Here is a 22612-nt window from a genome sequence, read left to right as displayed (position 1 = left end):
TGCTCCCGAACACGCAATCACAATAACCCCCTACACTATTATATAGATTCTTATGAAAAACTATACTTACACATAACATACCTATATAGTAAAGTGCCTCCATAGAATGTATCCCTGGTCGTTAATACATTTTTCTACTGCAGCCTCGTCAAGTCTGCCAAATCAATTGCAGTCGCGATTTGTATTAATTTACCTATTGGTGCATTAGTTAATTATTTTTATTATCATCATCGTTTTTGTTATATTATGTATTATGTTCGAAGGTTTTATCGATTGTATTGTAATAATATTCGTTTTAATGTTTCTATATAATAATATATGATGTATGCCTGCGTATACCTATTATGTTTAAGTTTAAATATACTTCGTCGAATAATAAAGTATAATTTGTACGAAGTGTTGCACATTGAAATATTTTTTAAAAGCCTTACTATTGTACGTACAGTCATTTCTGTAGTTGTTGACATTTGATTGGCATTTGCGAGTGGCGTTCGAATCAATACACTCTTCTATACGACTCTCGGCCAACGGATTTTGATGGTGCAGATCTCCACACGACCTGCTGCTCATGGACCATATTGGACACAATAATAAATATCAGCGTACAGATATTTGTACTCCACAGATCGTTCTGAATGTTTTAAAAAATTAAGACACAATCGATTACGTAGGTACCTACACATTCGAGTCATATACGTATATATACGACAGTTATTAATTGTAAAATGTATAAACTATGTAAATTTATGCTGTCCGTATTTATTTCAAAAAAAAATCATTATATAGGTACGTTACCGCAATCCACAGGTTGGTATATATGAGATATTATCGTGTTATAGTCGACGAGATTTTTGCGGATTAAAATGATTAAATAAAACATTATTATATCGTTTGCAATCTACGCCGGGCGAATATAATTATACGGTTAGACAAAAATATTCGCGTGGTGTCGTTTACGTATTTTGTGTTACTATTCATACGGTAATAAATTATTATAATCTGTTAAGATATTTGCAACGATAATAACGATATTATTATAATTACGGCCGTTCGATTGGTATAATCATATATGGGAGGTAAACTTTGATAATATGGCGATACTCGGCGTTATTGTTGCTTTTGTTGTTAAAGTGTGCGATCGTCTGACTGTGTTATAATTTTTTATTATTACTATGAAAATATCATATCGATAAGAAATAAATATTGATTGCTTGTATACTTACCTACACTTGATTGTGTGCCACTTGCGGTACCAATACAACACATCTGCAGACGTGCCATAATAACGATGGTTAGCTCAAACATGCTCTGCTTCAATATCATTCGATGTTATATTGTCATACAGTTGATAAAAGAGATAAACTGGTAAAGCTTCGTGCTATAGAACAGCTGATGTCTATTTATAAGGTAATATATTCTTTACGAAGTAAAAAAAACGAAGAAAATTCTAGTAAAATAAGATTATATTGAAAAACAAATAGCGTATAACGATTAAAATGTTATTAATAACTTTGATTTAAAAAATAATGATTGAGAACAATGCCATGCAACTATATTATTTCATTTTAATATACTTCTTAACATCATTTTCAAATACTTATTTTAGTTGCCTATTGTATTGGTTATTTAAATTTTAATGTGGTTGAGAAGGAAAGTAAAAACTATACACATAAGTAGGTAGTATTTGTAGGTTCTATCCCAGTGTTTACAATTACAGGGAGATTTCAAATCGGTTATCCCCGACTTTCCGCCTCTTGACCGATCAGATTTGTGGGTGCTTTCTATCCAATTTTTTTTTTTTTTTTGCTGATATACATGGTGATTTTAAAACGTTTATTCATAACTTTTCCGCTTACAGGGCTGCCCGAAAAAATTTTAACTAAAAAAAAAAAGAGATATCGGCACATCGAAAAATATCCGTTTGCTCATAGTCATAGTGAACGCGAAGCTTATGAATATTTTCGTCAGTAGCATTCAACTTTTGTCATGATGGAAGTTCGATATTCATTTGATGATAATTATCGTCGATATATTTTTTTCGTTTGAATGTGCTAATCTTTTCAATCAAACATATTTTAGTTCAGATCTTATAAATTTACATTTCGATGCAAACCATATTATGTTCATGGATATAAATGTTTTACAAACATATTGTCAAAGATGTAGGTGCATAGTATGTCAAAAATACATCACTGTGACAACCGTAATTTATATGCTGAACCCCATGAGAATTATGTAATACAAGTGTTCCCAATCACCAATCTCACCGACAATCTACTTCAGTCAACAGTACATACATAAATAATTTAATATATTTTATTTTAGTACAGTTTTATATTAACTGTTAAAAATGATAAAAAATAATCGTATTAAAAAAATTAACCGATTAAACACAACCGCAGGGTGAATTTAGTAGAAGTTGAGAAATTCAAAAATAATTGATCAAAAAATTTTTATTTTAAAAAAAACGAAAACCTTATTGAGTTATTGACATTTTTAAATTCTACTTCTTCTTCATCAAAATCTAAACTAAAAGAACTATGTTCCTCATCCACCTATAAATTTAATTTATTTGTAGACTTAGTATATGAAAATTTGATTACGGGGGAAGTACGGTATATTGCTTTTAAAACAAAAAATGTTTTATGCTGTTTCACTTCAAATTTTTCAACCATTTTTAAAAACATTTTTTATAAATTATTAAATGAACAGGAGTAATTTTTGCTGAAGGGTTCATCTTTGAGACAAATTAACTTGGATGGTCTCCAATTAAGAACAAATAAAGTGAATTTATTGGGTGGTTCATCATTTATAAAATTGCCAAAATCAATTAATGACAAAAAGGCAATAATAAACGTTGTGAATTATGACAATAGATGTTTTAAATATGCGATTTTATCAACATTTAATGAAAAAAAAATTAAAATAATTTTATTATTAAATAAGTGGGCTTAATTTTAATTGTATAATTGATTACCCTACGCCAATCAATTGAATAAAAAAATTTGAAAAAATTAATAACATATCCGTTAATGTTTATAGTTGTGATGATAAATATCAAATTTACCCACTTCATATTAACAATAACGAAAAATCAGATCATTACGATTTTTTTTCTCAAATACATCAACAACACATCATTGTTAAATAAATAATTTCTCCCGACTGATCAGATCACAAAGGACTAAACACGAAAGAAAAATAATAATTTGCAAGCGATGGTCTACGACTTTCAATAATAATCCAAATAAAAATAAGCCATGGGGTTAGCATGGCCTTGATGGTCATAAAGTAGTTTGCCAAAAACACAAACTTTGTAGGCCCGTTATGAGCGAACCACATAATGATGAATTTATATGTTTTAATAAATATAATAGAGCTGACCAAATTCCTATTGTAATGTATGCCGATTTTGAATGTTTTTTAAAACCAATTAATAATATTATTACAGACAATACTAAGAACACACATTATCATAAACCCATGAGTTATGGGTTATATGTTAAAATCGATTGCAGTATCATTCCGGAAGAATTAGTAAAAACATTTAAAATTCCTAGATATCCGATAATTTATTGAGGTAAAAATCCATCAAAACATTTTATGTCAACTATAATTGATATTTCTACCAAAATTTATCATCTTTATAATATTAATAAATCAATGAATAAATTAACAAAAAAGGAAACAAGTTAGATTGATATATAGTAAATGTCAAATATCTTAATTCATCTGTGTATTGCGAAGAAAAAATAATGCGTATATTAGTTTTTATTTACTTCAAATACCATAATATGTAATAGGCATTGGCATGGTTTACACTATATATCATAGATATAGACATTTATATAAAATAAAGAGACCTAATGTGAATTTCATCAGTTAATTTTAAACAGTACGACTGTACGAGTGCATTGTAATGATGTCAGACATGAGCGTACAAAATTCGGCTGATGAAGAAATCAATGTTATTATATTATTAATATGTTTTAATTTAACACAATTTATTAACAATAAGTTTAAAACTTAATAATTTGAATTTAGGAAAATTAATCATATCGAAAAAATGCGCAAATGCAGAATTCTAAAAAACCCAAAATCATTATAAAAGCTAGACCAAAAAAACAGAAATTAATAATGGCTAACACCAGCGATCAAAATTCAGATGATGAAGAAATCAATGTAAGTACATTATTATTATATCATTAGTATTTTTTAATATCCTAAAATTACACCTCAATATGTTAAAAATATGGTATTATAAATTTAGAATATTTAAAGTCGTCGAAAAAATAGGCAAATGCAGAATTCTAAAAAACCCAAAACTGTTATAAGAGCTAAACCAAAAAAACAGAAAGTAAAAAATTGAACATTTTAGTAATATATTTATCAAATAATATTATATTTTAGTTTCAGACATATTTATTAAAACTGGAACAAGAGTATAATGGTTTATCAACTGTGCTCAATGAAAACTGTATACGCATAAAAAAATCAAGTGGTGGAAATTTTTGTATCAAAATTCCCCCAATCAAAACAGGAAGTGATTATTTGGTTGTTCAAAAATACAAAACTTCAGACATGGAAAAACTAGAGACAAAAGACAGGTAACTATTATTATTTTGTATAAACAGAATATATTAGTGTTTACTCTAGGTATAATTTAAATGAATATAAGAAAAAAAAAGCGGGAAAGTGGATGTCGCTCTGCTGTACAGTAGGTTACAAGTGGGTTACTGCTGTAATATGGATGGAATTAAATTTGAATCCAATGATATCATATCATTGTATACGAAAAACGATTCTGAGCGGAAACGGTTTATCTGTCTAGGATATATTATAGATTATTAAAAATTTTCAAATCTTGGATTTAAAAAGAATTTTTTTATGATTTTCTAGCTTAAAATTATTTGCGAATTGCTGTGATTTTTACGTATTTCGTCAAAATTCAAAATTTGAATGTTTATAAAAATAAAAATGTGGTTATGAATTTCTTTTATTTTTCAACTGCTATTGTAACAATATGTTAAGAGCCTTGTATTAAATTTTCAAGCTTTTCTACCCAACAAATACATTTTTATCGATATTAATTTAAAAAAAACTAATAATGCTCGAAAATTGCAAACACCTATGAATAGTTTAACTTAAGTTCAAACTTAATTCCAATTTATCAAACTCTACGCTCAACGCCTTAGCCCACTAGACCATGAATCTACAAGTTATTTAATTATTATTTGTCCATATAAATTGAAATAACTGAAAATAAAAAAAGTTTGATAAAAACTAAAACAGTAAATATATTGGTTGTGAAACTGAGTAAGATATATGTAAGTGGAAAAGTTATGAATAAACGTTTTGAAATCCCCATGTATCAGCAAAAAAGAACTTGGATAGAAAGCACCAACAAATCTGGTCGGTCAAGTCGGAAAGTCGTGGATAACCGATTTGAAATCTCCCTATAATTGTAAAAACTGGGATATGATAGAACCTACAAATACCACCTACTCACATATTACATTTTCGGACGCAACTAAGCTTTTCTGACACCAAAGTTGTACAACTCTCCTAAAATCAATGAATTATTGATAGTGTAAGTATTGAAGATTGAAGCACATAATTATCGACACAATAAAATAGAGTCTGAATATAAGGTCGTCTTTGATAATAAGTACAGTCATTTTATAAATCTTACAATAAAAACGCGCACTTTATAAATATATTTATGACATTCGAGTAATAAATTAATATTATTTGTCACTTAACAATGTATTTACATGTCTTTATTGTAATCGCTATAAATGAACATATACGGAATTGTACACTGCATAGTTATATAAGATTTTCCTGTTTATATCATAAATCTATGAAAATTTTAAATACAAACTTTTCCCTCTTTACTGATTGCGTAATCAGGTTGACGAATTGTTCACGTTTCAGAACATTGTGTGGGTACTTCAGTACTTGTTCTTGTGATGATTATGACGCGAGGATCATCTTAGTGTAATATAATAAATAGAACAATTAATAAACTATTTTGCTGCATCATAAAAACATTATACAGAAACAAAGTCAAAATTATTTATGTATATCGGTTCAAAATGTTAAAATTATTGTTAATTAGTTACAAAAATAATCAGTCTGTGGACAAATCTATTGTAAAACAAAATTGAAAGTAATATTAGTTTTAGTCGATTTAAATATATAATTTGTTTGCTTCAAATTATGGTAAATTATGATATATTAGTATTATATAATCGAATCGATGTAATTCTTATAGAAATTGTTGTTAATAATTAATAACAATATTTACAGTGTATGACTAAGATATTTTAATACAGTCGAAAATTAATAGGTAGGTATACTTTAAATATAAGTTTAACAAAAATATTATTATTATTTCAAACGTATATACCTATTTACTTTTGGTCAGTTGAGATTTTGTTTAAATAAACAAAAAAATTAAATTAATTATATGTATTTATAATAATTACGAATTTTATGAAAAAAGGCAGATGGAAGAGGTAGATAAAAAGGAACAACTTATAAGTGTCGGTTATAGCGTGGTCGTGTGGAATATTAAACTATTATTCCAGATAGTTAAAAATCAAAATTCATCTTATTATATAGATACTATACGTTACAATAACAACGTAATTTTAGTTAGACACTATAGATTTGATGTTATGACGTAGAATTTTTATAAGGTATAAAATTGGTCCAATTTAACTCCAGACATCATTATTACAATGTGTAACTGTTTCATCGTTTATTGTTGAATAATGAAATCATTGTCTTCAGTATACTAAAGTATTTAGTGTATGCGCAACGAATTTCTAACAAATTATAATAATAGATGATAGATTTACGAAAAATATTTCGATTTGTACATATTAAATTATTCGTTGGATAACATTTTTTTTTTAAATTTTTATTCAACAGAAGCGAAAGTAAGCACGAGGACTTTGTTTTTAAATATGTAGGAGAAAATTGTTAAAAAACTATTTTAATATAACTTATCGACAAATTAGGTATGTATTAGAAAATAGCAGATCTAAGACCAAAATAGATCAAAAAGAAGTTATAACTTTAAAAATATTATGTAATATTATGTAATTCACAAGTGAAACAAAATTTAAAAAATAGTTTTTTAATATAATATAATGAGTAACATTATCAATGATATATACGTGAAAAAGTATTGGTCAGTTTTATCGCGATACATGACGTCATATCACGGGTCAAGAAACAGATGAAAAGAACGATTAATTCTAAACGACAACTTTAAACGAACGCACATACACAATAATTACATGCAGTTTGCAAATTTTATACGCTGTGTATGACTGTACATAATAATGTTGAAAAATTAGTATTTTTAATTTTGGTATATCGTTTATATATAATATAGCTTAATACATTGTTTTTTATAAATGAAGTAGCAGTATAAATTAAAAAATTATAATATTTCACGATTTTTGGATGAAGAAATCATTTTTTTTTTTTATAATATAATATGGAAACTTTTAACTCACAAGACAAAACACGAACGATTATTTGTAAGAAAATACTTTATACAATATTAATGTTTGGGTACTATACCAATAAATTGCCGTAACGCGTCCACATAAATAAGCCGTACGTTTATGTTGACCAGAAAATGTCGATATGATTCAGAAACGCGCATTTCGTGACGGGAATTAGATGATGCATATAAGACAAGGTTGCCCCAGCAAAACGTTTAGATGTGAGATGTGAGTGTATATCAATAATGTTGTGGGTCATTTTTAAACGATCGTCTGCACTATTAAACCGAAAAAAAGAGTTCATACACATCGCACAATAATATAGATTCTTATGTGGCATCACCTACATGTACAGTGGCGGATACGAGGGGGGGGGGGCGATTACCCCCCCCCCCCCCTTGGGCCGTATTTTTATATTATAAAATTGGGCCTAGAGTGGTCGGGAAAAAAGCTTATTTCATTTTTGAAAATTCGCCCTCCCCTTGAGTGACCTCTGGATCCGCTACTTTACATGTATAATATGAAAATACATACGCGAAAAGGATCAACGTCGAAAAAGATTGTGAAAAATTCCATATAACATAATATCGTAACAATAGTAATAATTATAATAATGATAAAAATTGTATATTATTTAAGACGCTATCGGTGGGCTTGCACGTCAGGTATATATTTTACATATTATTATAATATACCATGTACTTTGGACGTTATACATGGACGCTGGCCGCCCGTAAGGATTTCAGAGTTCCGATTTGTTCCGCGACGACTTGCTGCTGAGATCGGCGGGTGTCTGGTGCGCCGCTGGCGGATTCGGCATCGGCAATATGAACGGTTGTTGTCCGGATGCCTGGAGCTGACGGCCTAGCTGCCCCAACCGGAACAGGACGGCCGCCTGCTGCTGTGGACCGGAAGCGCCGGACGAATTGACCATGGCTGCAAGGTTCGAGTACACCAACTCCGCGTTGCTCGACGTCAATCTGAAAATCCCTGCAATGAAAGCAAAACAAAACATAAATTTCTTTCGTCATTTCTTCTGTAAACAACTGCAGTTCGCGGCTGCAAATATAAGGCCCATATTATATTGTATATTATATATTTAGCGATTAGGTCGGTTTGATTGATTGTATAATATGTATAAAATATAAATAACTATAAAAGAAAGTTTCTATTCTCCCTCTCCGCCCTCCACCTATCTACCTTAATAAATCCAGTTACTAATTAGCCAAAATTAGCATCCAATTGGCGATTGCCGACTAGTAATATAATTTGTACGATAAAAGTCAAAAATTCGTGAATTTTTAAGCATTAAACTTACATCAAAAGAAAGTCTATATATTTAGGTTAGGTTAGTAGCTGGGGTTTTTTTATGGGGAAATACTTAGATTAGGTGCCGATTTTATAAAACTCGGATTCCGAGTCTCGGAACACATTGTATTAAAAATGCTGCGAGCATTATCATGCATGCTGTGTTTTGAATTCAGATTCGGTGGGATTTGCTGTTTTGTAATTTCCAATTAGTCATATATTTTGTTACATCGAACGGTAATCATCACTGCTGCAGAACTATCGTACACATTTGATCGATACGATATCAGATAAAAATAATAATAATATATATGGACGAACAACGTTGAGTACTAATTTACCAAGCAATATACATGCATGATATTTATACAAACACTCTATAATAGCAGTAGTGATGAGCTATATTCCTCCTAACAGTCCTAACATATTATTATACTATATATTACTGTATATTATATGACTATGTGTGTCCGTAGTGTTACTTTATATAGATGTGAATAACACAAGTAGTACCTACGTGTCGAGAAGTCAAATCTATACTAAAATTAAGAATTTAAGCACAAACTGGTGTGATGACGACGATATTTTTAATGTTTTCCAGTGGTATGGTTAGGGACAGGGGCTAAGGTGGCTTTACCCCTCCCCATCCCCAATCACTGCGTTGAAATATAAACATATTAAACTATTCAGCATTGAGAACTTGTTACGTAAGAAACATAATATTATAATTTCATATAGGTATTGGTCATAAAATTATATGAGCATTATTAATGGTGATAATAGTTTATGTCGATGATCGAGATTACATAAAAATCAATGTTTAAAACTAGGAAAAATGTCCGTCCGGCATAGGCGCAATTTCAATATTTTACTTGGTGGGGGGGGGGGCTATATACTTTCCGTTTATTTAAACTTTGAATTCTTGCAACTAATAATTATCTACTCGTTTTAAATTTTAGTTTGCCACTGATTTATTAGGTTGGCCATTCCACAAGAAATTCAAAGTAGTTCACCATATTGTGTAAAAGTCAAATGCAGAGCGTCATGATGGTCTGCAGTCGTACTCGGACGGCATTGATAATATTAGTTTTCTCGGATTAATTTTATTGGCATCGTGTGAGTCGTGTGTTTAGTTCTTAAGCCCGACGCTCAAATATAAAAACAACATGCGCGTAAACAGAGCCGATGAGATGAATCTAAAAACCATTCGGATAAGAAAAAAATAGAAATGTAATATATAGCTAGGCACCATCGTGATAAAACTTATAAAAAACACTCTTTGTCGTCATATCTTATACGTGATGTATGCACATCTGCTTGTAGTAATAATTGGCAATAAAAACACATTTCAGACGCCACACACCGCTTTATGATAATATTATGTATTATATAGGTATGTATAGCTAGGTACATCATATGCACCTATATATATGAATATATATAATCCGTCTATGATCATTCAAATCACAGCCCATCAACAATAGCGTATTACAATATAGGTAATGTATATATATATATATATATATTTATGTGTGTATCATTATAAAGGTACGCTGCAGACGAGAATCCGTTGAATATTTTATGAGATTTAATGCATATTGCGGTCGACCGAGCAATGTAAATAAAAACGCCGTTTAAAGAATATTATTCTTAGTACGTGCACGTTAAATATTTTATTAGGCCGACCCGTATTCGACTGTGTGTATTTGCCATCATAAAACGATTGCTAATGCGCATGGTAGGTAACATACAATTACATATGTATATAATATATATATATACAATATACATACATATTATATTAATAATAATAATAATTAATGATATGACATATTATATTATAATTATCATGTAGAATTGTTCCACATTAAAAGTTCGGCCTCAGCGAAGAGTGGTAATGGGGTGTATTGCCATATATACCTATACAACTTACTGGCATTCTATAATAATTTGACGTCGTCGATTCCTGTGAGTATGCAGAGACGAAGAAAAATTATAACGACATACGCCTACATATAATATTATCTCGCGGTAGAACATCAAAGTTTGGAGTGTATAGATATATGCTCCGAGAGATTTTTTTTCCAATCATCGAAACTCGTTTCTAAATTTATTGGATTTTTTTCCGCTTTATATTCAACCGTTTCTTACAGTGTACCTACCTACCTATAATACTGTTTATAACGATATAATTCGAATGTACAAATACGATACCCATAACATTTTAAAATTCATGACGAACCATTGTTTGTTAAATAATTCCGTTGCATTATGATTACGATATAGAACCTATATATAATATAATATATATAAGTACCTACCAAAGTACCAAATACAATACAAATGTACCGTTACGCCGCATGTGTGCAGTAGAAAAAAAACCCGAAGAGAATTACTGCGCGATTAAATAAAATAATAGAATAATATAAGTTAACCACCGCATTCGACCAGTATTCGATGTTACTGTACATATATATGTATATGCACTAAAGGTAGTACCATATAATATATACACACGACGAACAATATTAGTTGTATTAAACGACGACAGCAGCGCAACGCTACTTGTCAATGCGCGATGTGTTTGAGGAACTCGCAAAATCATCTATTCACTCTTCATTCATCAGTATGACAGGAAATCAATGATGGGGCCACTTCCGCAGTCCGCGCTAAAAATACGTATCGTATTATATTTTATATTATATATACATTTACAAAAATAATGACGACGACACAACCATATTTCGTAATGACTCAATCGCTACAACTTACGCGGTGCGCGCTAGAGGATAATTTTTTTAGAAACATTTTTTCGCGTGTGTGAGTGTTGTATGTATGAAGAATGATATTATGGTACTATAGGTGTATATAGCTTATGAATATAAACAATAGATTAACGATCACGGTATCACACGTATATAATATTACAATATCGATTCCAGACAGTTTTCTACTCCGGCGATGTTTCGCGAAACACTACATTTTTTTGACATCTATAGTATATAATAATATAATGATATAATGCGCGTTAATGGGACGTGCTAATAGTATAATATAAGCTCACGATTTTGGTTTGAAACTTTCAATCGATGACCTATTTTTGTACAGTCCAAATATTATTATAGGTACAATTGGACACATAATATTATCATTATTATTTTTATTGAAAGTTAGGCTATTATAGTAGCATTTTTAAGAAAGTATTTGTACGTTTGAGCTTTTTATATTTTCATATGGAAATTTTAGAATTTCATTTTAAACTAAGTGAATATTAAAAACAAATTAAAATGTTATCATTTACATATAATAACTTAAATAAGTATGTATTCAAAACAATGAGTTAGGAACAAGTGATTAACGAGAACAAACACGCTTTTGTACTCAGTATAATATTGTTATAACATATTATAAGAAAATATTATAAAAAATATAAAAATAAATGATTAGACAGTTAAAAATAACACCGTACAGAACTTAAAAATAGGTCAACTTGTACAATATGTTATGTTTACTTGTGTAAAAACCATTTGAAATAAAAAAAATGTATATATTGATTGTTAAAGCACAAATTAAATTTATAATATACATGAAAAAATGATAATGAGAAGAATACAGTGAATGATAATAGCTATTTTAGTAATATATACTATACTTGTTAATTTGATGTCGAACGTTGGAAATAGGAATTGGACAATATTCTAATAATAATTTCATATTTGGTATGAAAAATAGAAGTAAAACTTCAGAATATTATAATTATATGTAATAGTAAAATAATAAAATAAATAAATAGTTAAAAATCAATTAATATGATTAAACCCATTGTAATATATTTCAGAGATACTATTAATAATTAATATGCATAATTTCAATAGGATATAATATGTCTTCTATGTAATTAGAAAATTGAATCCATAAAGATATATCACATGCAGTTTTAATGATATAAATTATGTGTTTTCTACAGGTTCCACCTGTTTCAGATTAAAAACTTTGATTATAAATTTAACTTGACGACAAAACTAGCATTCTGTGTACATTGATCATTAATCACAAAATTGAACTGTTGAAGTGTATTATTATTGTATATTTAATCTCAGCAATTTTCATTTTAACATTAATCTATGTGTACAAAAATTAATTTTCATACAAAAATGTTGATATATCCTAGGTACTTCTAGTTTTTAGTTGTTACTGAAGGTTATTGTAAAACTTGAAAAATTACCTTTTAAAATATAATCTGTTTTCAAATTTAGAAATTTTTAAATATGTGTAGAATGGAATATTTCAAGACTGATATCTATTATAATGCTATTTGCTCTTTAAAATAAAATCTAATGAAACCATCAGAGATAAGAAAATTGCATAAACTAAAAAAGGTCACCAATGATTTCGGTCAGCAATCAGGATTTCAAATGAGTGTATAAGTATATATATTAGAATATATATTGAAAATAATTTGTAAACATGTGATTTCTGATAACAAGTTGAATAATTCAAGACCTGAACAGTTTAAATATCCAAATACTCGAGTTAAATAATTTACATTAATATCAGCATGCACATACTCACTATATTGACTTTAAAATGTCTGATCAAATAAAAATTATATACCATCTGTTTTGATAAATTACATTGAACGGTGATAATAGAAAATTCTTGTATTTGTTTTACACCGAATGAATTTTAATTTCACCGAAACCACATGTCTGACATGGTATATTTTATTGTTTATATTACTTTAAAAACAGATTCATTGCAACGTGTAGTTATCGGAAAGAGGAAAAATGTAGCGTTGTTTTCAATTTAATTTAGTTAAAACATTTTGCATATTATAATTATATTACCTAATTTACACGTAACAAAACCTATATATTATGATACATATACATCAATTACATTTAATAAAAACGTTTATACTTCATAAAACGTTTTACTAAAAAATACAATTATCGCTGTTTAGTTGTTTTTAGATGGGACCAATGAAATGAGCAGGAACTCGCAGTTCGCAGGTTACGCGTCATTGCATTATAATATATATATATATACAGGTGCGTGAGCGTATTAATCACCAAAGTATTATGCAATAGTACCAATATGTACCATAATATTTATATTAATTTGAAAATAATATAATAGTGTGTAACAAATAATAATATGATCATCACGGCGGTCAGGCGGTGTTCGACATCGTAGAATAAAAATAATAGATCGCATTCCACATCGGATTGCGGGAATGTATCCAATATAATAATGATGATTGTCGTAAACGATGCGGATACGTATATTTACGTGAGCACGCGTCTCATAGAAGCATTTCTCTCTACTACATCGCACTCATTTGTCCCCTCCCAAAATATCATCAAGTCTGTTTATTTTCACATTTTTATTATTATTATTTATATGCATATACGCTCTATACGTGCTCATACGACGGCAGATTAGAAGTAAAAAAAACACACACACACACACACATGCACACGAGAACGGGCGACAATTGTACCTGCCGGTGAAAATCCAAACAATTACATATACGTCCTAAATGACACGTTAAATTCTCTTTGTCACGAAGTACTTGACACTTCGTCGACGTCGTTGTCGACGACGATGGCAACACAATATAACCACATAACATTGCTGTTGGCCATTGAGTATAGGTACATACCTATTATATATTATACTTTGAGCTGCACGGCGGACGCACCTCACACACGGACGCAAAGTTATAATAATAATAACAGTAATAAATTATACATAATATCACATTTTAGTTCTACTCGGTCATTCAAATTTTACCTCACAAACTATGTAGTATTTCATTAGGTATTCTTGTGTAATCTCCACATTATTTATGTAACGATTAGAATGACTGTTTAATATTATGTGTACGTTTTCTGTGTAAATATGTAAACAACATAGGTGCTACAAATATTTTCTAATTTAATTCAAAATAAAAATAGAAATTGCGATATGTATATTACTTTAAGTTAATGAAAATACTGCAGCGTCGTTGTCTTTTCTGTGTCGTCAAGTATCTGTAGTCTGTAATAATTGTTTCAAAAATGTTTTGCTACATAATTTTAAGTCATTTAGAAATAATTTTGAAATAAAAAGTAAAACCTTTTAAAATTATTGGTGGATACTGGATACACTCAAAGAGATCATTCTATATACTAGAAATATAGCAAATATTACTACTTAAAAAAAAAAAAAATGTAAATAGTATTTGAAATTATGTCTAATTAATTTCTTTTTTGAAGTTAAGTTTTCGAGTGACAAAGTTTTGTGAAATGAATAATTGTATGATTACAACAATTTAACACTTGAATAATAAGGATTAAAATCGTTGTTTGGCAATGATATCGAATTATGAAAAATAATATTTTCAAAAAATGTAAACGGTTAAACGGTTTCAAAACAATTGGTGGATATAAATATTTAAATGGATACATTATTGAGGTTATCATTCGAGTATACATGCGTATTATAAGTCACCAATTATAGCAGTTTGTTATTCTTTTTTAGATAATCATTATTTATTTTATTTTTATTTTAAATTGACATTAAGCTTAGCGTTATATTTGCGGTAATAAAATAAAAATTATCAACATATTATACCAGAATTCACCGTAAAATGTTAACCATTGTTCACCATTTAAAAAATCTAATGTATATACTGACGTTTTATTTGTAGTTCACGTAACTGCTGTATTATAGACTCTTCGACAGCACATTTTGATGTGATCGTTGTTTGAATTACCTATATGAAACCGTGGTTTTCTCCCAAACTTCTGTAACCTGTGTTCAAATATAATATTCATGCAGATTCAGATGGATTCGAGGCCCCGATGTATAAAGTTCAAGGTTAATCACAAAAGAACCATCACCGCGACCACCATCGCCCGGTATATTCGGCAGACGTTGACAATATACCCATAATATTATTATTATATTGTCACGCGTTATCCGGTGGAAAATCACCGCCCAGTCATCGTGGAATGTAACGTCAAGAAGAAAAAGTATAGGAGAAGCTATGTCGAAAAGCACGGGACGCACACGATGTGGGTACACTGGTGTACGTTCGAGACTGAGAGAGAGAGGAGACAGAAGACAGATTAACCAAACATTACCAAAACCGACAACGTACGCACACAATGCGGTGCCGATGATTAGGCTAATTTGTGGCGTAACAATAATGACTTAACCAATATATCGACGAGCAGCAGGTGGCGGACACGGTTTTTATAAGTCCGTAAACCAAAGAGACTTACTATACACAAATTTATCAGACGCGCACGTATAATACGTACACGCGGCATTGCTGCGCTTGTCCACGTGTGCCCGTTGAACGTGCCTTTAGTTTGCCTATCGAAATCGCCGTCGTCATTTAGAATATAGTATAGTAATATTATAATAATACAGAATTAATAAACTATGATAAACGCAATATTATGTTTCGTCGGCTGAAAAACAACATTTGTAGTTATCAACTGCTGTACACTTGTACATGTTAAAACGACGATAAAATATTGAACTCCGATAGCGGTAAAATAGCATATGACCACGTTTCAAGAGCGTATATAAACAAAAAGGTTGAGATTTAAGGTATGCGAGTTACTTGAAATATAAACAATAAATAATTGGTTTTTTAAAAGAACGAAGGTTGAAAAGTAACAATACATTTAGGTACTAATAATATATAGTGTTATTTGATTTTTATGACTAAACAATATAAGGGTTAAATTAAAATTTAAAAATTATCTTAAACATTTTATATAACTTTTATATAAACAAGGTACTATGATAGTAAGTATAATATAAATTATTTGTTACACGGTAACAAATTTAGAATTTTCAATGATATTATTTGAATTTCCCCTCACACATTAGGATACCAGGAAACGAAAAAGCAGACACATCAGCCTATGAAACCCACATTATATCTCCGAAATCCATTCCAATCAACTCTTCTTCCTCATTTGAAACTTTCGGCATAATCCATCGGAAAATAATAGAAGAATACCAAATTTTTTGAGAAAATCTACCCCTCACTGACAAACTGAAAAATACAAAATTATTCGTTGAGAAATTAAACTATCCCGCCGGCACAAAAAGAAGAGAGGAAGTAACCGTCACTCGAACCAAAATAGGCCATTCTCGCTTAACTCGTGGCAATCCCATCAAAAAATAACCAGCTACAATATGTGACACTTACTTCAACGAAATATTATCAATTGAACACATAGTCATCGCCTGCCCTAAATACATCGGAGCACGCGAGATTCTTAAAAATCCTATTTCACTCCACCAAGCCTTTAAAGAAGAGATCACAGCTGCAATCCGTACATTATTCCTGAATATTATAAGCTCAAACTATCCATTATTGTAAACAATAATAATAATAACAATGTAGTAAAATTCATACTAAAATGCAATGTATATAATATTCTTTTTCTTGTTTAACTTTTGATTTAAATACGGGTGTAAAACCTGTGTTGTTGAAGTCTTTTAATAAACTTAAAAAAACTTAATTTAAAATGATTTAAGTAAAATTTATTTTTGAGCGATGTTACGACCATGCAATACTCAAATGAGACATAATTTAGATTATAGATTTATATTTTAATACTTAAATAGAATGTCCGCAAATATTATTATGATGTAAGCGCGTCGCCGAGATAATTTTTCAGTAAATTTTGCCATTTTTTTCATCGTGTTTTTGCAGTAGCCGTGTAAAACTCTCTTTATGGAAACGTGTGAAAAAAATTCAAACACGTGACCGCAAAGAGGATATATTGTAACTATACGCGCAACGATAGCGACGGCGACCGTTTCCGGTACACTTCCTGTCTCAGAGGCGACGCTGGCGGTGTAAGTTCCCTCCCCCCTCCCTCCGAAAGAGAGAAAGAGAGACGGTGACGACGTGACAAACGGCTAAACGGGAACGGAAGATGCCACGCAGTCTAGCTTCAGTAAAGTGCATTTTATTCAATAAACGTACGTCGTATAACTATATAATATACCTAGCTGTACAACAAGCGCGGCGCGCGCAAGACACAGCCGCCGATTTAGTTTTTTTCTTTTATTTCCACGACAATATTATTATTCTCCGTCTCGTTTTTTCTTTCGTTATTATTTTCGCGTCGTCGCGGACGGCCCTCCGTAAAAGGATCCGGTCCGGAACCGATAATGATACGAAACGTGCGCGGGAACGGACGGCGGATATATATACGCAAGAGGAGAGACAGAGAGGGAGAGAGATCGAAAGAGATAGGAAGAGGACGGTAGAAAAAAAAATCGACCAAGAGTATAACAATAATAATGATAATAATAATAATAATAATAATAGAACCCGTTGGCTACGGGCATATAGGTACTTACCGGGAGACGCGGTGGCTGCTGATGCTGCCGCTGCCGAGGAGGACGTCAGCGGCGACGGCGACGGCGGTGACCGCGTGGCTGGACCGGCTGCTGCGGGGGGCGGTGATTCGGATCCGCTAGACTCTGCGCCGCTGTCCGACGCTCTAGAACTCATCCCGTCGGTTTCCTGGAATCAGACAGAACACGTTTTTATAATATTGTTTTTTCACCATATATATTTTATATGTTATTCTTCCGACTCGCGCAATGCGGATGATGATGACATCCGTATCACAATATAATATTTCGATGGTAAACTAATATACTGAGTATAATAACGTTCGCATGACAATTATTACATATTATATTACCCATGTCTGTTATCATTTGATATAGGTAATATAGGTAAATACGAAAACCAACAGCTAACAAATGAGTGCGCATAAGCGAAACCGATTCAAAACAATTATACCACTTACCTGAATATTATAGTTCTGAAGACATCATAATACATCCGGGATTCGGATCGGAACTTACAAAATATTTCAAAAGCGTTGCGAATACTTCACTATTTCTATTCGGAACGAAGAGTCCGTCCGTTTTAGTCGTCTTCGGAGTATGCCGTCAGTCGTCTGTTAAGTCTTACTTACTGCAGGTAATATTAAAATGTATGTTTAGCCATACAATTGTACTACGCGATTACCAATAATGGTAATATGATGTACGGCGATGTGCAAGATGTCTAGTATAGAAATACAAAATATATTGTTTGATTCCAGAACAAATCATTTCAGGAAATTAGTTTGCTAATGAAAACAGTCGATCACAATTCACATTATTGTTGCCGAATTATTAAAATAACAAAATATTTTAAGACTTAGAATGCAACATGAAATATGAGCACATCAATCGGTCGATATTATCATTGGTCGGTGGTAATCAGAAAATACTTAACGCATAGATACCTGCGGAAATCACGATTTAAGATACCTATTAAATCGTACTGAAAATCAAGTCATAATAAACATGGAATACACAACATCATGTATAATATGCCGAATGGGATCCGACGCGTCAGTGTTGCCGAAAACCAAATCACGTATTCTTAAAATTAACGCTGCAATGAGTAGGTACCTAGTACCTACAGTGCCCACAGCTTAACAGACGGCGCAAGGTATTAAATTTATGACGTACCTATGGAATTATAATATAGCTTGTTATCGCGGACATTCGTTAAAAACACGAAAATCGCGTGCAGTGAGATCGTATTGCTTACGATTCTTATTTATCTTGAAATCAAAATTGAACTTTTCTACTTTTTAGTTTATATGTTATTATTATTACATTTAGTTTGGTTCGTTATTATATATATATACAGAAATATGGATATCGTAAAGTTTTTTACTTCAAGCCATTTATCCGCCTACGAATTTTAAGACTCGCAGATTATATTTGCAGGTAGATACGTTCAAACTTTTGTTCAATATTATTTACAGTAGAAAAAGTTTTCGACCGTTAAGCAAATTTAAAAATAAATTAAAACTAGAAAATATCTACATAGGTATAAAGGGAATTTTACGTAATCATTTTCGATCTTTCGATAGTTTCACCTCACGACTTTTAAATCGTATATGCATTCGTATACACAATTTTTATGTCGTAACAGTTAATATAATTACGTGTTTTATAAGATCTACAAATATGTAATCAATAGGTTGAATGAGTTGAACATGATATCTTTCACTTTGAAAAATAAAATCGAAAAACATATATGGTAATTTTTTTTAAATATTACATTATTATTATATCTCAAAACTTATTTAATACCTATAATACTTAATGTAACCTAAACTGCGTTATAAATATATGTATTTCTGAGTAAAAAATGTAGATATTGTTTCATAAACATTTTAAATAAATAATAATTATTTTAGTTTAGGATTATGTATACATAATGTTTTCAAAAGTTTACTATTTTAGTTTTCTCGTTATGATTTACTTAAATATTTTCTAATGGTCGCGGATGATTTTCTTTTCAATTGAATTCTATTAATAGGGACTACAAAAATATCTATTTATCAAACCTATTTTTATTAAAGGCGAAATTCAAATTAGTTTCAGTAGAAACGATTATTGAACAAACACCTCTTAGTACTGTAATTTAATGTTGTCATTTATTTATTATGATCATTTTGCGGGCACGTGAACAGTTTAGTTAGTGATGTATTAAAAAAATAAATAGTAATAATTAATAACCCTCCCCCCTTCACACCAAAAAAAATTAACCAGTCTAAATCCTGTTCTATTTAACAGTATAATGACTGTGGACGAACATACCTACATTAATAAAACGACTAATAGTCTTTTGTTTTCTATGTAAAATGAACATATAATTACATTCAAATTAATATCATGCTGCATTATGCTCTCTGGACATAATAACTTTTCACGAACATTAAACAGAAAATACTAAATTATATTTATACTGACGTCCGTCATAATGGATGGTAATTTTTCACCAGGTAGCTCGACCAGGGTTTAGGGTGTGAATGTAAACGATTTGTTGTCAAAAATCTCTTCAATTTTCACATAATCCATCATTGGACAATTACGTTACAATTACACGAGTCTTAACATCTCTAGCACTGTGAATAATTATGTATAGGGACTATAAAAATACATTAAAACGAGTATTAGTACTTATACGAGTATATATCCTGCAACTGCAGTACGTCGAGAACATGTATATGTTCACTACAGTGAACATAATTTTAAGTACTATTTTAATACATAACAAACTTACAATCAACATGATGGTGCTGGTATATGCTTACAGTTCTACAAGGATTAATGAGTGTATATGTACGCATACCAACAAACAAAACCTCTTAGTTTATATACATATTAATAATATATAATATGAATTATAAGAATGTAATAATTTTCAATGTATATAGGTATATATGGACAATATGGTATATAAAAATAATTTGGTGCACGCGATTATTGAATACACATGTAGGTTTTTATATATACACACACACACACACACACAAATGCCATAATATAACGTGGTAAATCGGAAATGCTAAATTCAGGTCGGTATACCAAAGTTCGAAAAGCGAAATCGCCGCGTACACGTACTACGTATATATAGGCCTCGTCACCGTCAAACCCGACCGTATGCGTTCTTTGTATAAAGTATAATAAACACTGTTATTATTTGAGCATTGCCATTTAAGGCATCCCAATGTACGTATAGTTTTTTTCTCGATTCTTTATCTCTCTCTCTCTCTCTCTCTCTCTCTCTTTATCCGTCTCCGTTTAGTTTTCCCGTGCAGCAAACGTATACATGATATATTATTATATCTAGGCGCAGATGATGTGTGCGATAGTGTGAGTGTAAGTATGTATATGTATCGCTAATCGCTATATGTACCGAATTATTGCACCACGTGTGGTGCACAGGAATCAATGCGATAAAACGTAATGACCGTTGGCTCAAAAACTTGTATAGGTACGAGACATTTTTGCGCGCATACTTTGCAGAAGCGTGCTTTTAATTAATGACGGTTGCCGGAGCCACACGCGCGGTATTCCGGGTATGTTGGCACAGGTGAAAAAACATCGGTCCCGCGCGCAGACGTTCGCCGCAATTGCGGTTCGAGTATTGTTTACAAATTTCGTGGATACCGACAATTGTTATTTTATTCCGATTCTCTTTTTTTTTTCTTTTTCTTTTGTGATACTTGTCTTTCTTTTTGTTTTTTTTTTTTTTTTATTGCTATTATTATTATTATGCGCCTCCCCCACCATACTCGACGCGGAGACTAATGACGACAACGACGACGACAGAGACGGCCACTGTGCACGGTACGAGAAAAAAAGTGATAATAAAACCCAATTGCGCATACAATGGAATTGCACTTGAAAATACCGATCATAATAAAATACGTACGCGCGCGAGTCCGAGACAGAGAGGAGTTTATAGTGAGCAAATCGAGTAACAAAAAAATATATAAAATGATCGAGAACAAAGACCGTCTGTTGCCCCTGGACGACGACGACGACGACGCATCGACGATTACCGATGATGCTGAAAAAGTCGATCGATCGATCGATCCCCGGACCGAATCCTGTATTTTTATCGCGTGTGTGTATATATATACGACGACTATGGAGGAGCGGCGACTGTGGGGGGGATGTCGTCGCCGCAGACGGAACGGCAGACGGGAAACGCGCGGGGTGCGGGAGGAAGGAACCGAATTAAACGTTTCGAAGAAGCAGGAAAGCAAATAAAAAATAAAATAAAAATCAGAAATAGTAAAAAAAAATTGCCATCAGGACGGCCGTTATTTATTATAGGTATGTATACGTGTGTGTGTGTGTGTGTATATATATATATATATATATATATATAT

General features: G+C 31.0%; 2 protein-coding genes and 1 long non-coding RNA gene across 3 annotated transcripts in view; 1 reads left to right on the top strand and 2 right to left on the bottom strand.

Annotated features, from left to right (window-relative positions):
- Nucleotides 1–14: 14 nt before the first annotated feature.
- LOC149055714 (uncharacterized) lies at nucleotides 15–685 on the bottom strand. The gene is made up of 2 exons (XR_016191615.1): nucleotides 444–685; nucleotides 15–193 (listed from the first exon to the last, which is right to left on the bottom strand). It is a non-coding gene; the product is annotated as an uncharacterized LOC149055714 (long non-coding RNA).
- Nucleotides 686–3901: 3216 nt separating this feature from the next.
- On the top strand, nucleotides 3902–4961 carry LOC149055713 (uncharacterized). The gene is made up of 2 exons (XM_089225568.1): nucleotides 3902–4182; nucleotides 4411–4961. Exons 1-2 carry the CDS (start codon nucleotides 4075–4077, stop codon nucleotides 4609–4611), a joined length of 309 nt encoding a protein of 102 aa, XP_089081694.1. The 5' UTR covers nucleotides 3902–4074; the 3' UTR covers nucleotides 4612–4961.
- A 3149-nt stretch (nucleotides 4962–8110) lies between these two features.
- Nucleotides 8111–22612, bottom strand: part of bs (serum response factor blistered) — an 80120-nt gene continuing 65618 nt past the window's right edge. The window contains exons 3-4 of the mRNA XM_015524197.2: nucleotides 18213–18378; nucleotides 8111–8513 (exon numbers count right to left, since the gene is read on the bottom strand). Of these exons, the coding sequence (XP_015379683.1) occupies nucleotides 8266–8513; nucleotides 18213–18378 (414 nt within the window). The 3' untranslated portion in view covers nucleotides 8111–8265. The remainder of the gene's footprint in view (nucleotides 8514–18212; nucleotides 18379–22612) is intronic.

Source organism: Diuraphis noxia, unplaced genomic scaffold, assembly GCF_037042655.1.
Source record: "Diuraphis noxia isolate RWA-SAM2 unplaced genomic scaffold, SU_Dnox_SAM2 contig0004, whole genome shotgun sequence".
NCBI lineage: Eukaryota > Metazoa > Arthropoda > Insecta > Hemiptera > Aphididae > Diuraphis > Diuraphis noxia.
Note: the sequence above shows the minus strand (reverse complement) of the source record. Positions and strands in the feature narration are given on the sequence as shown.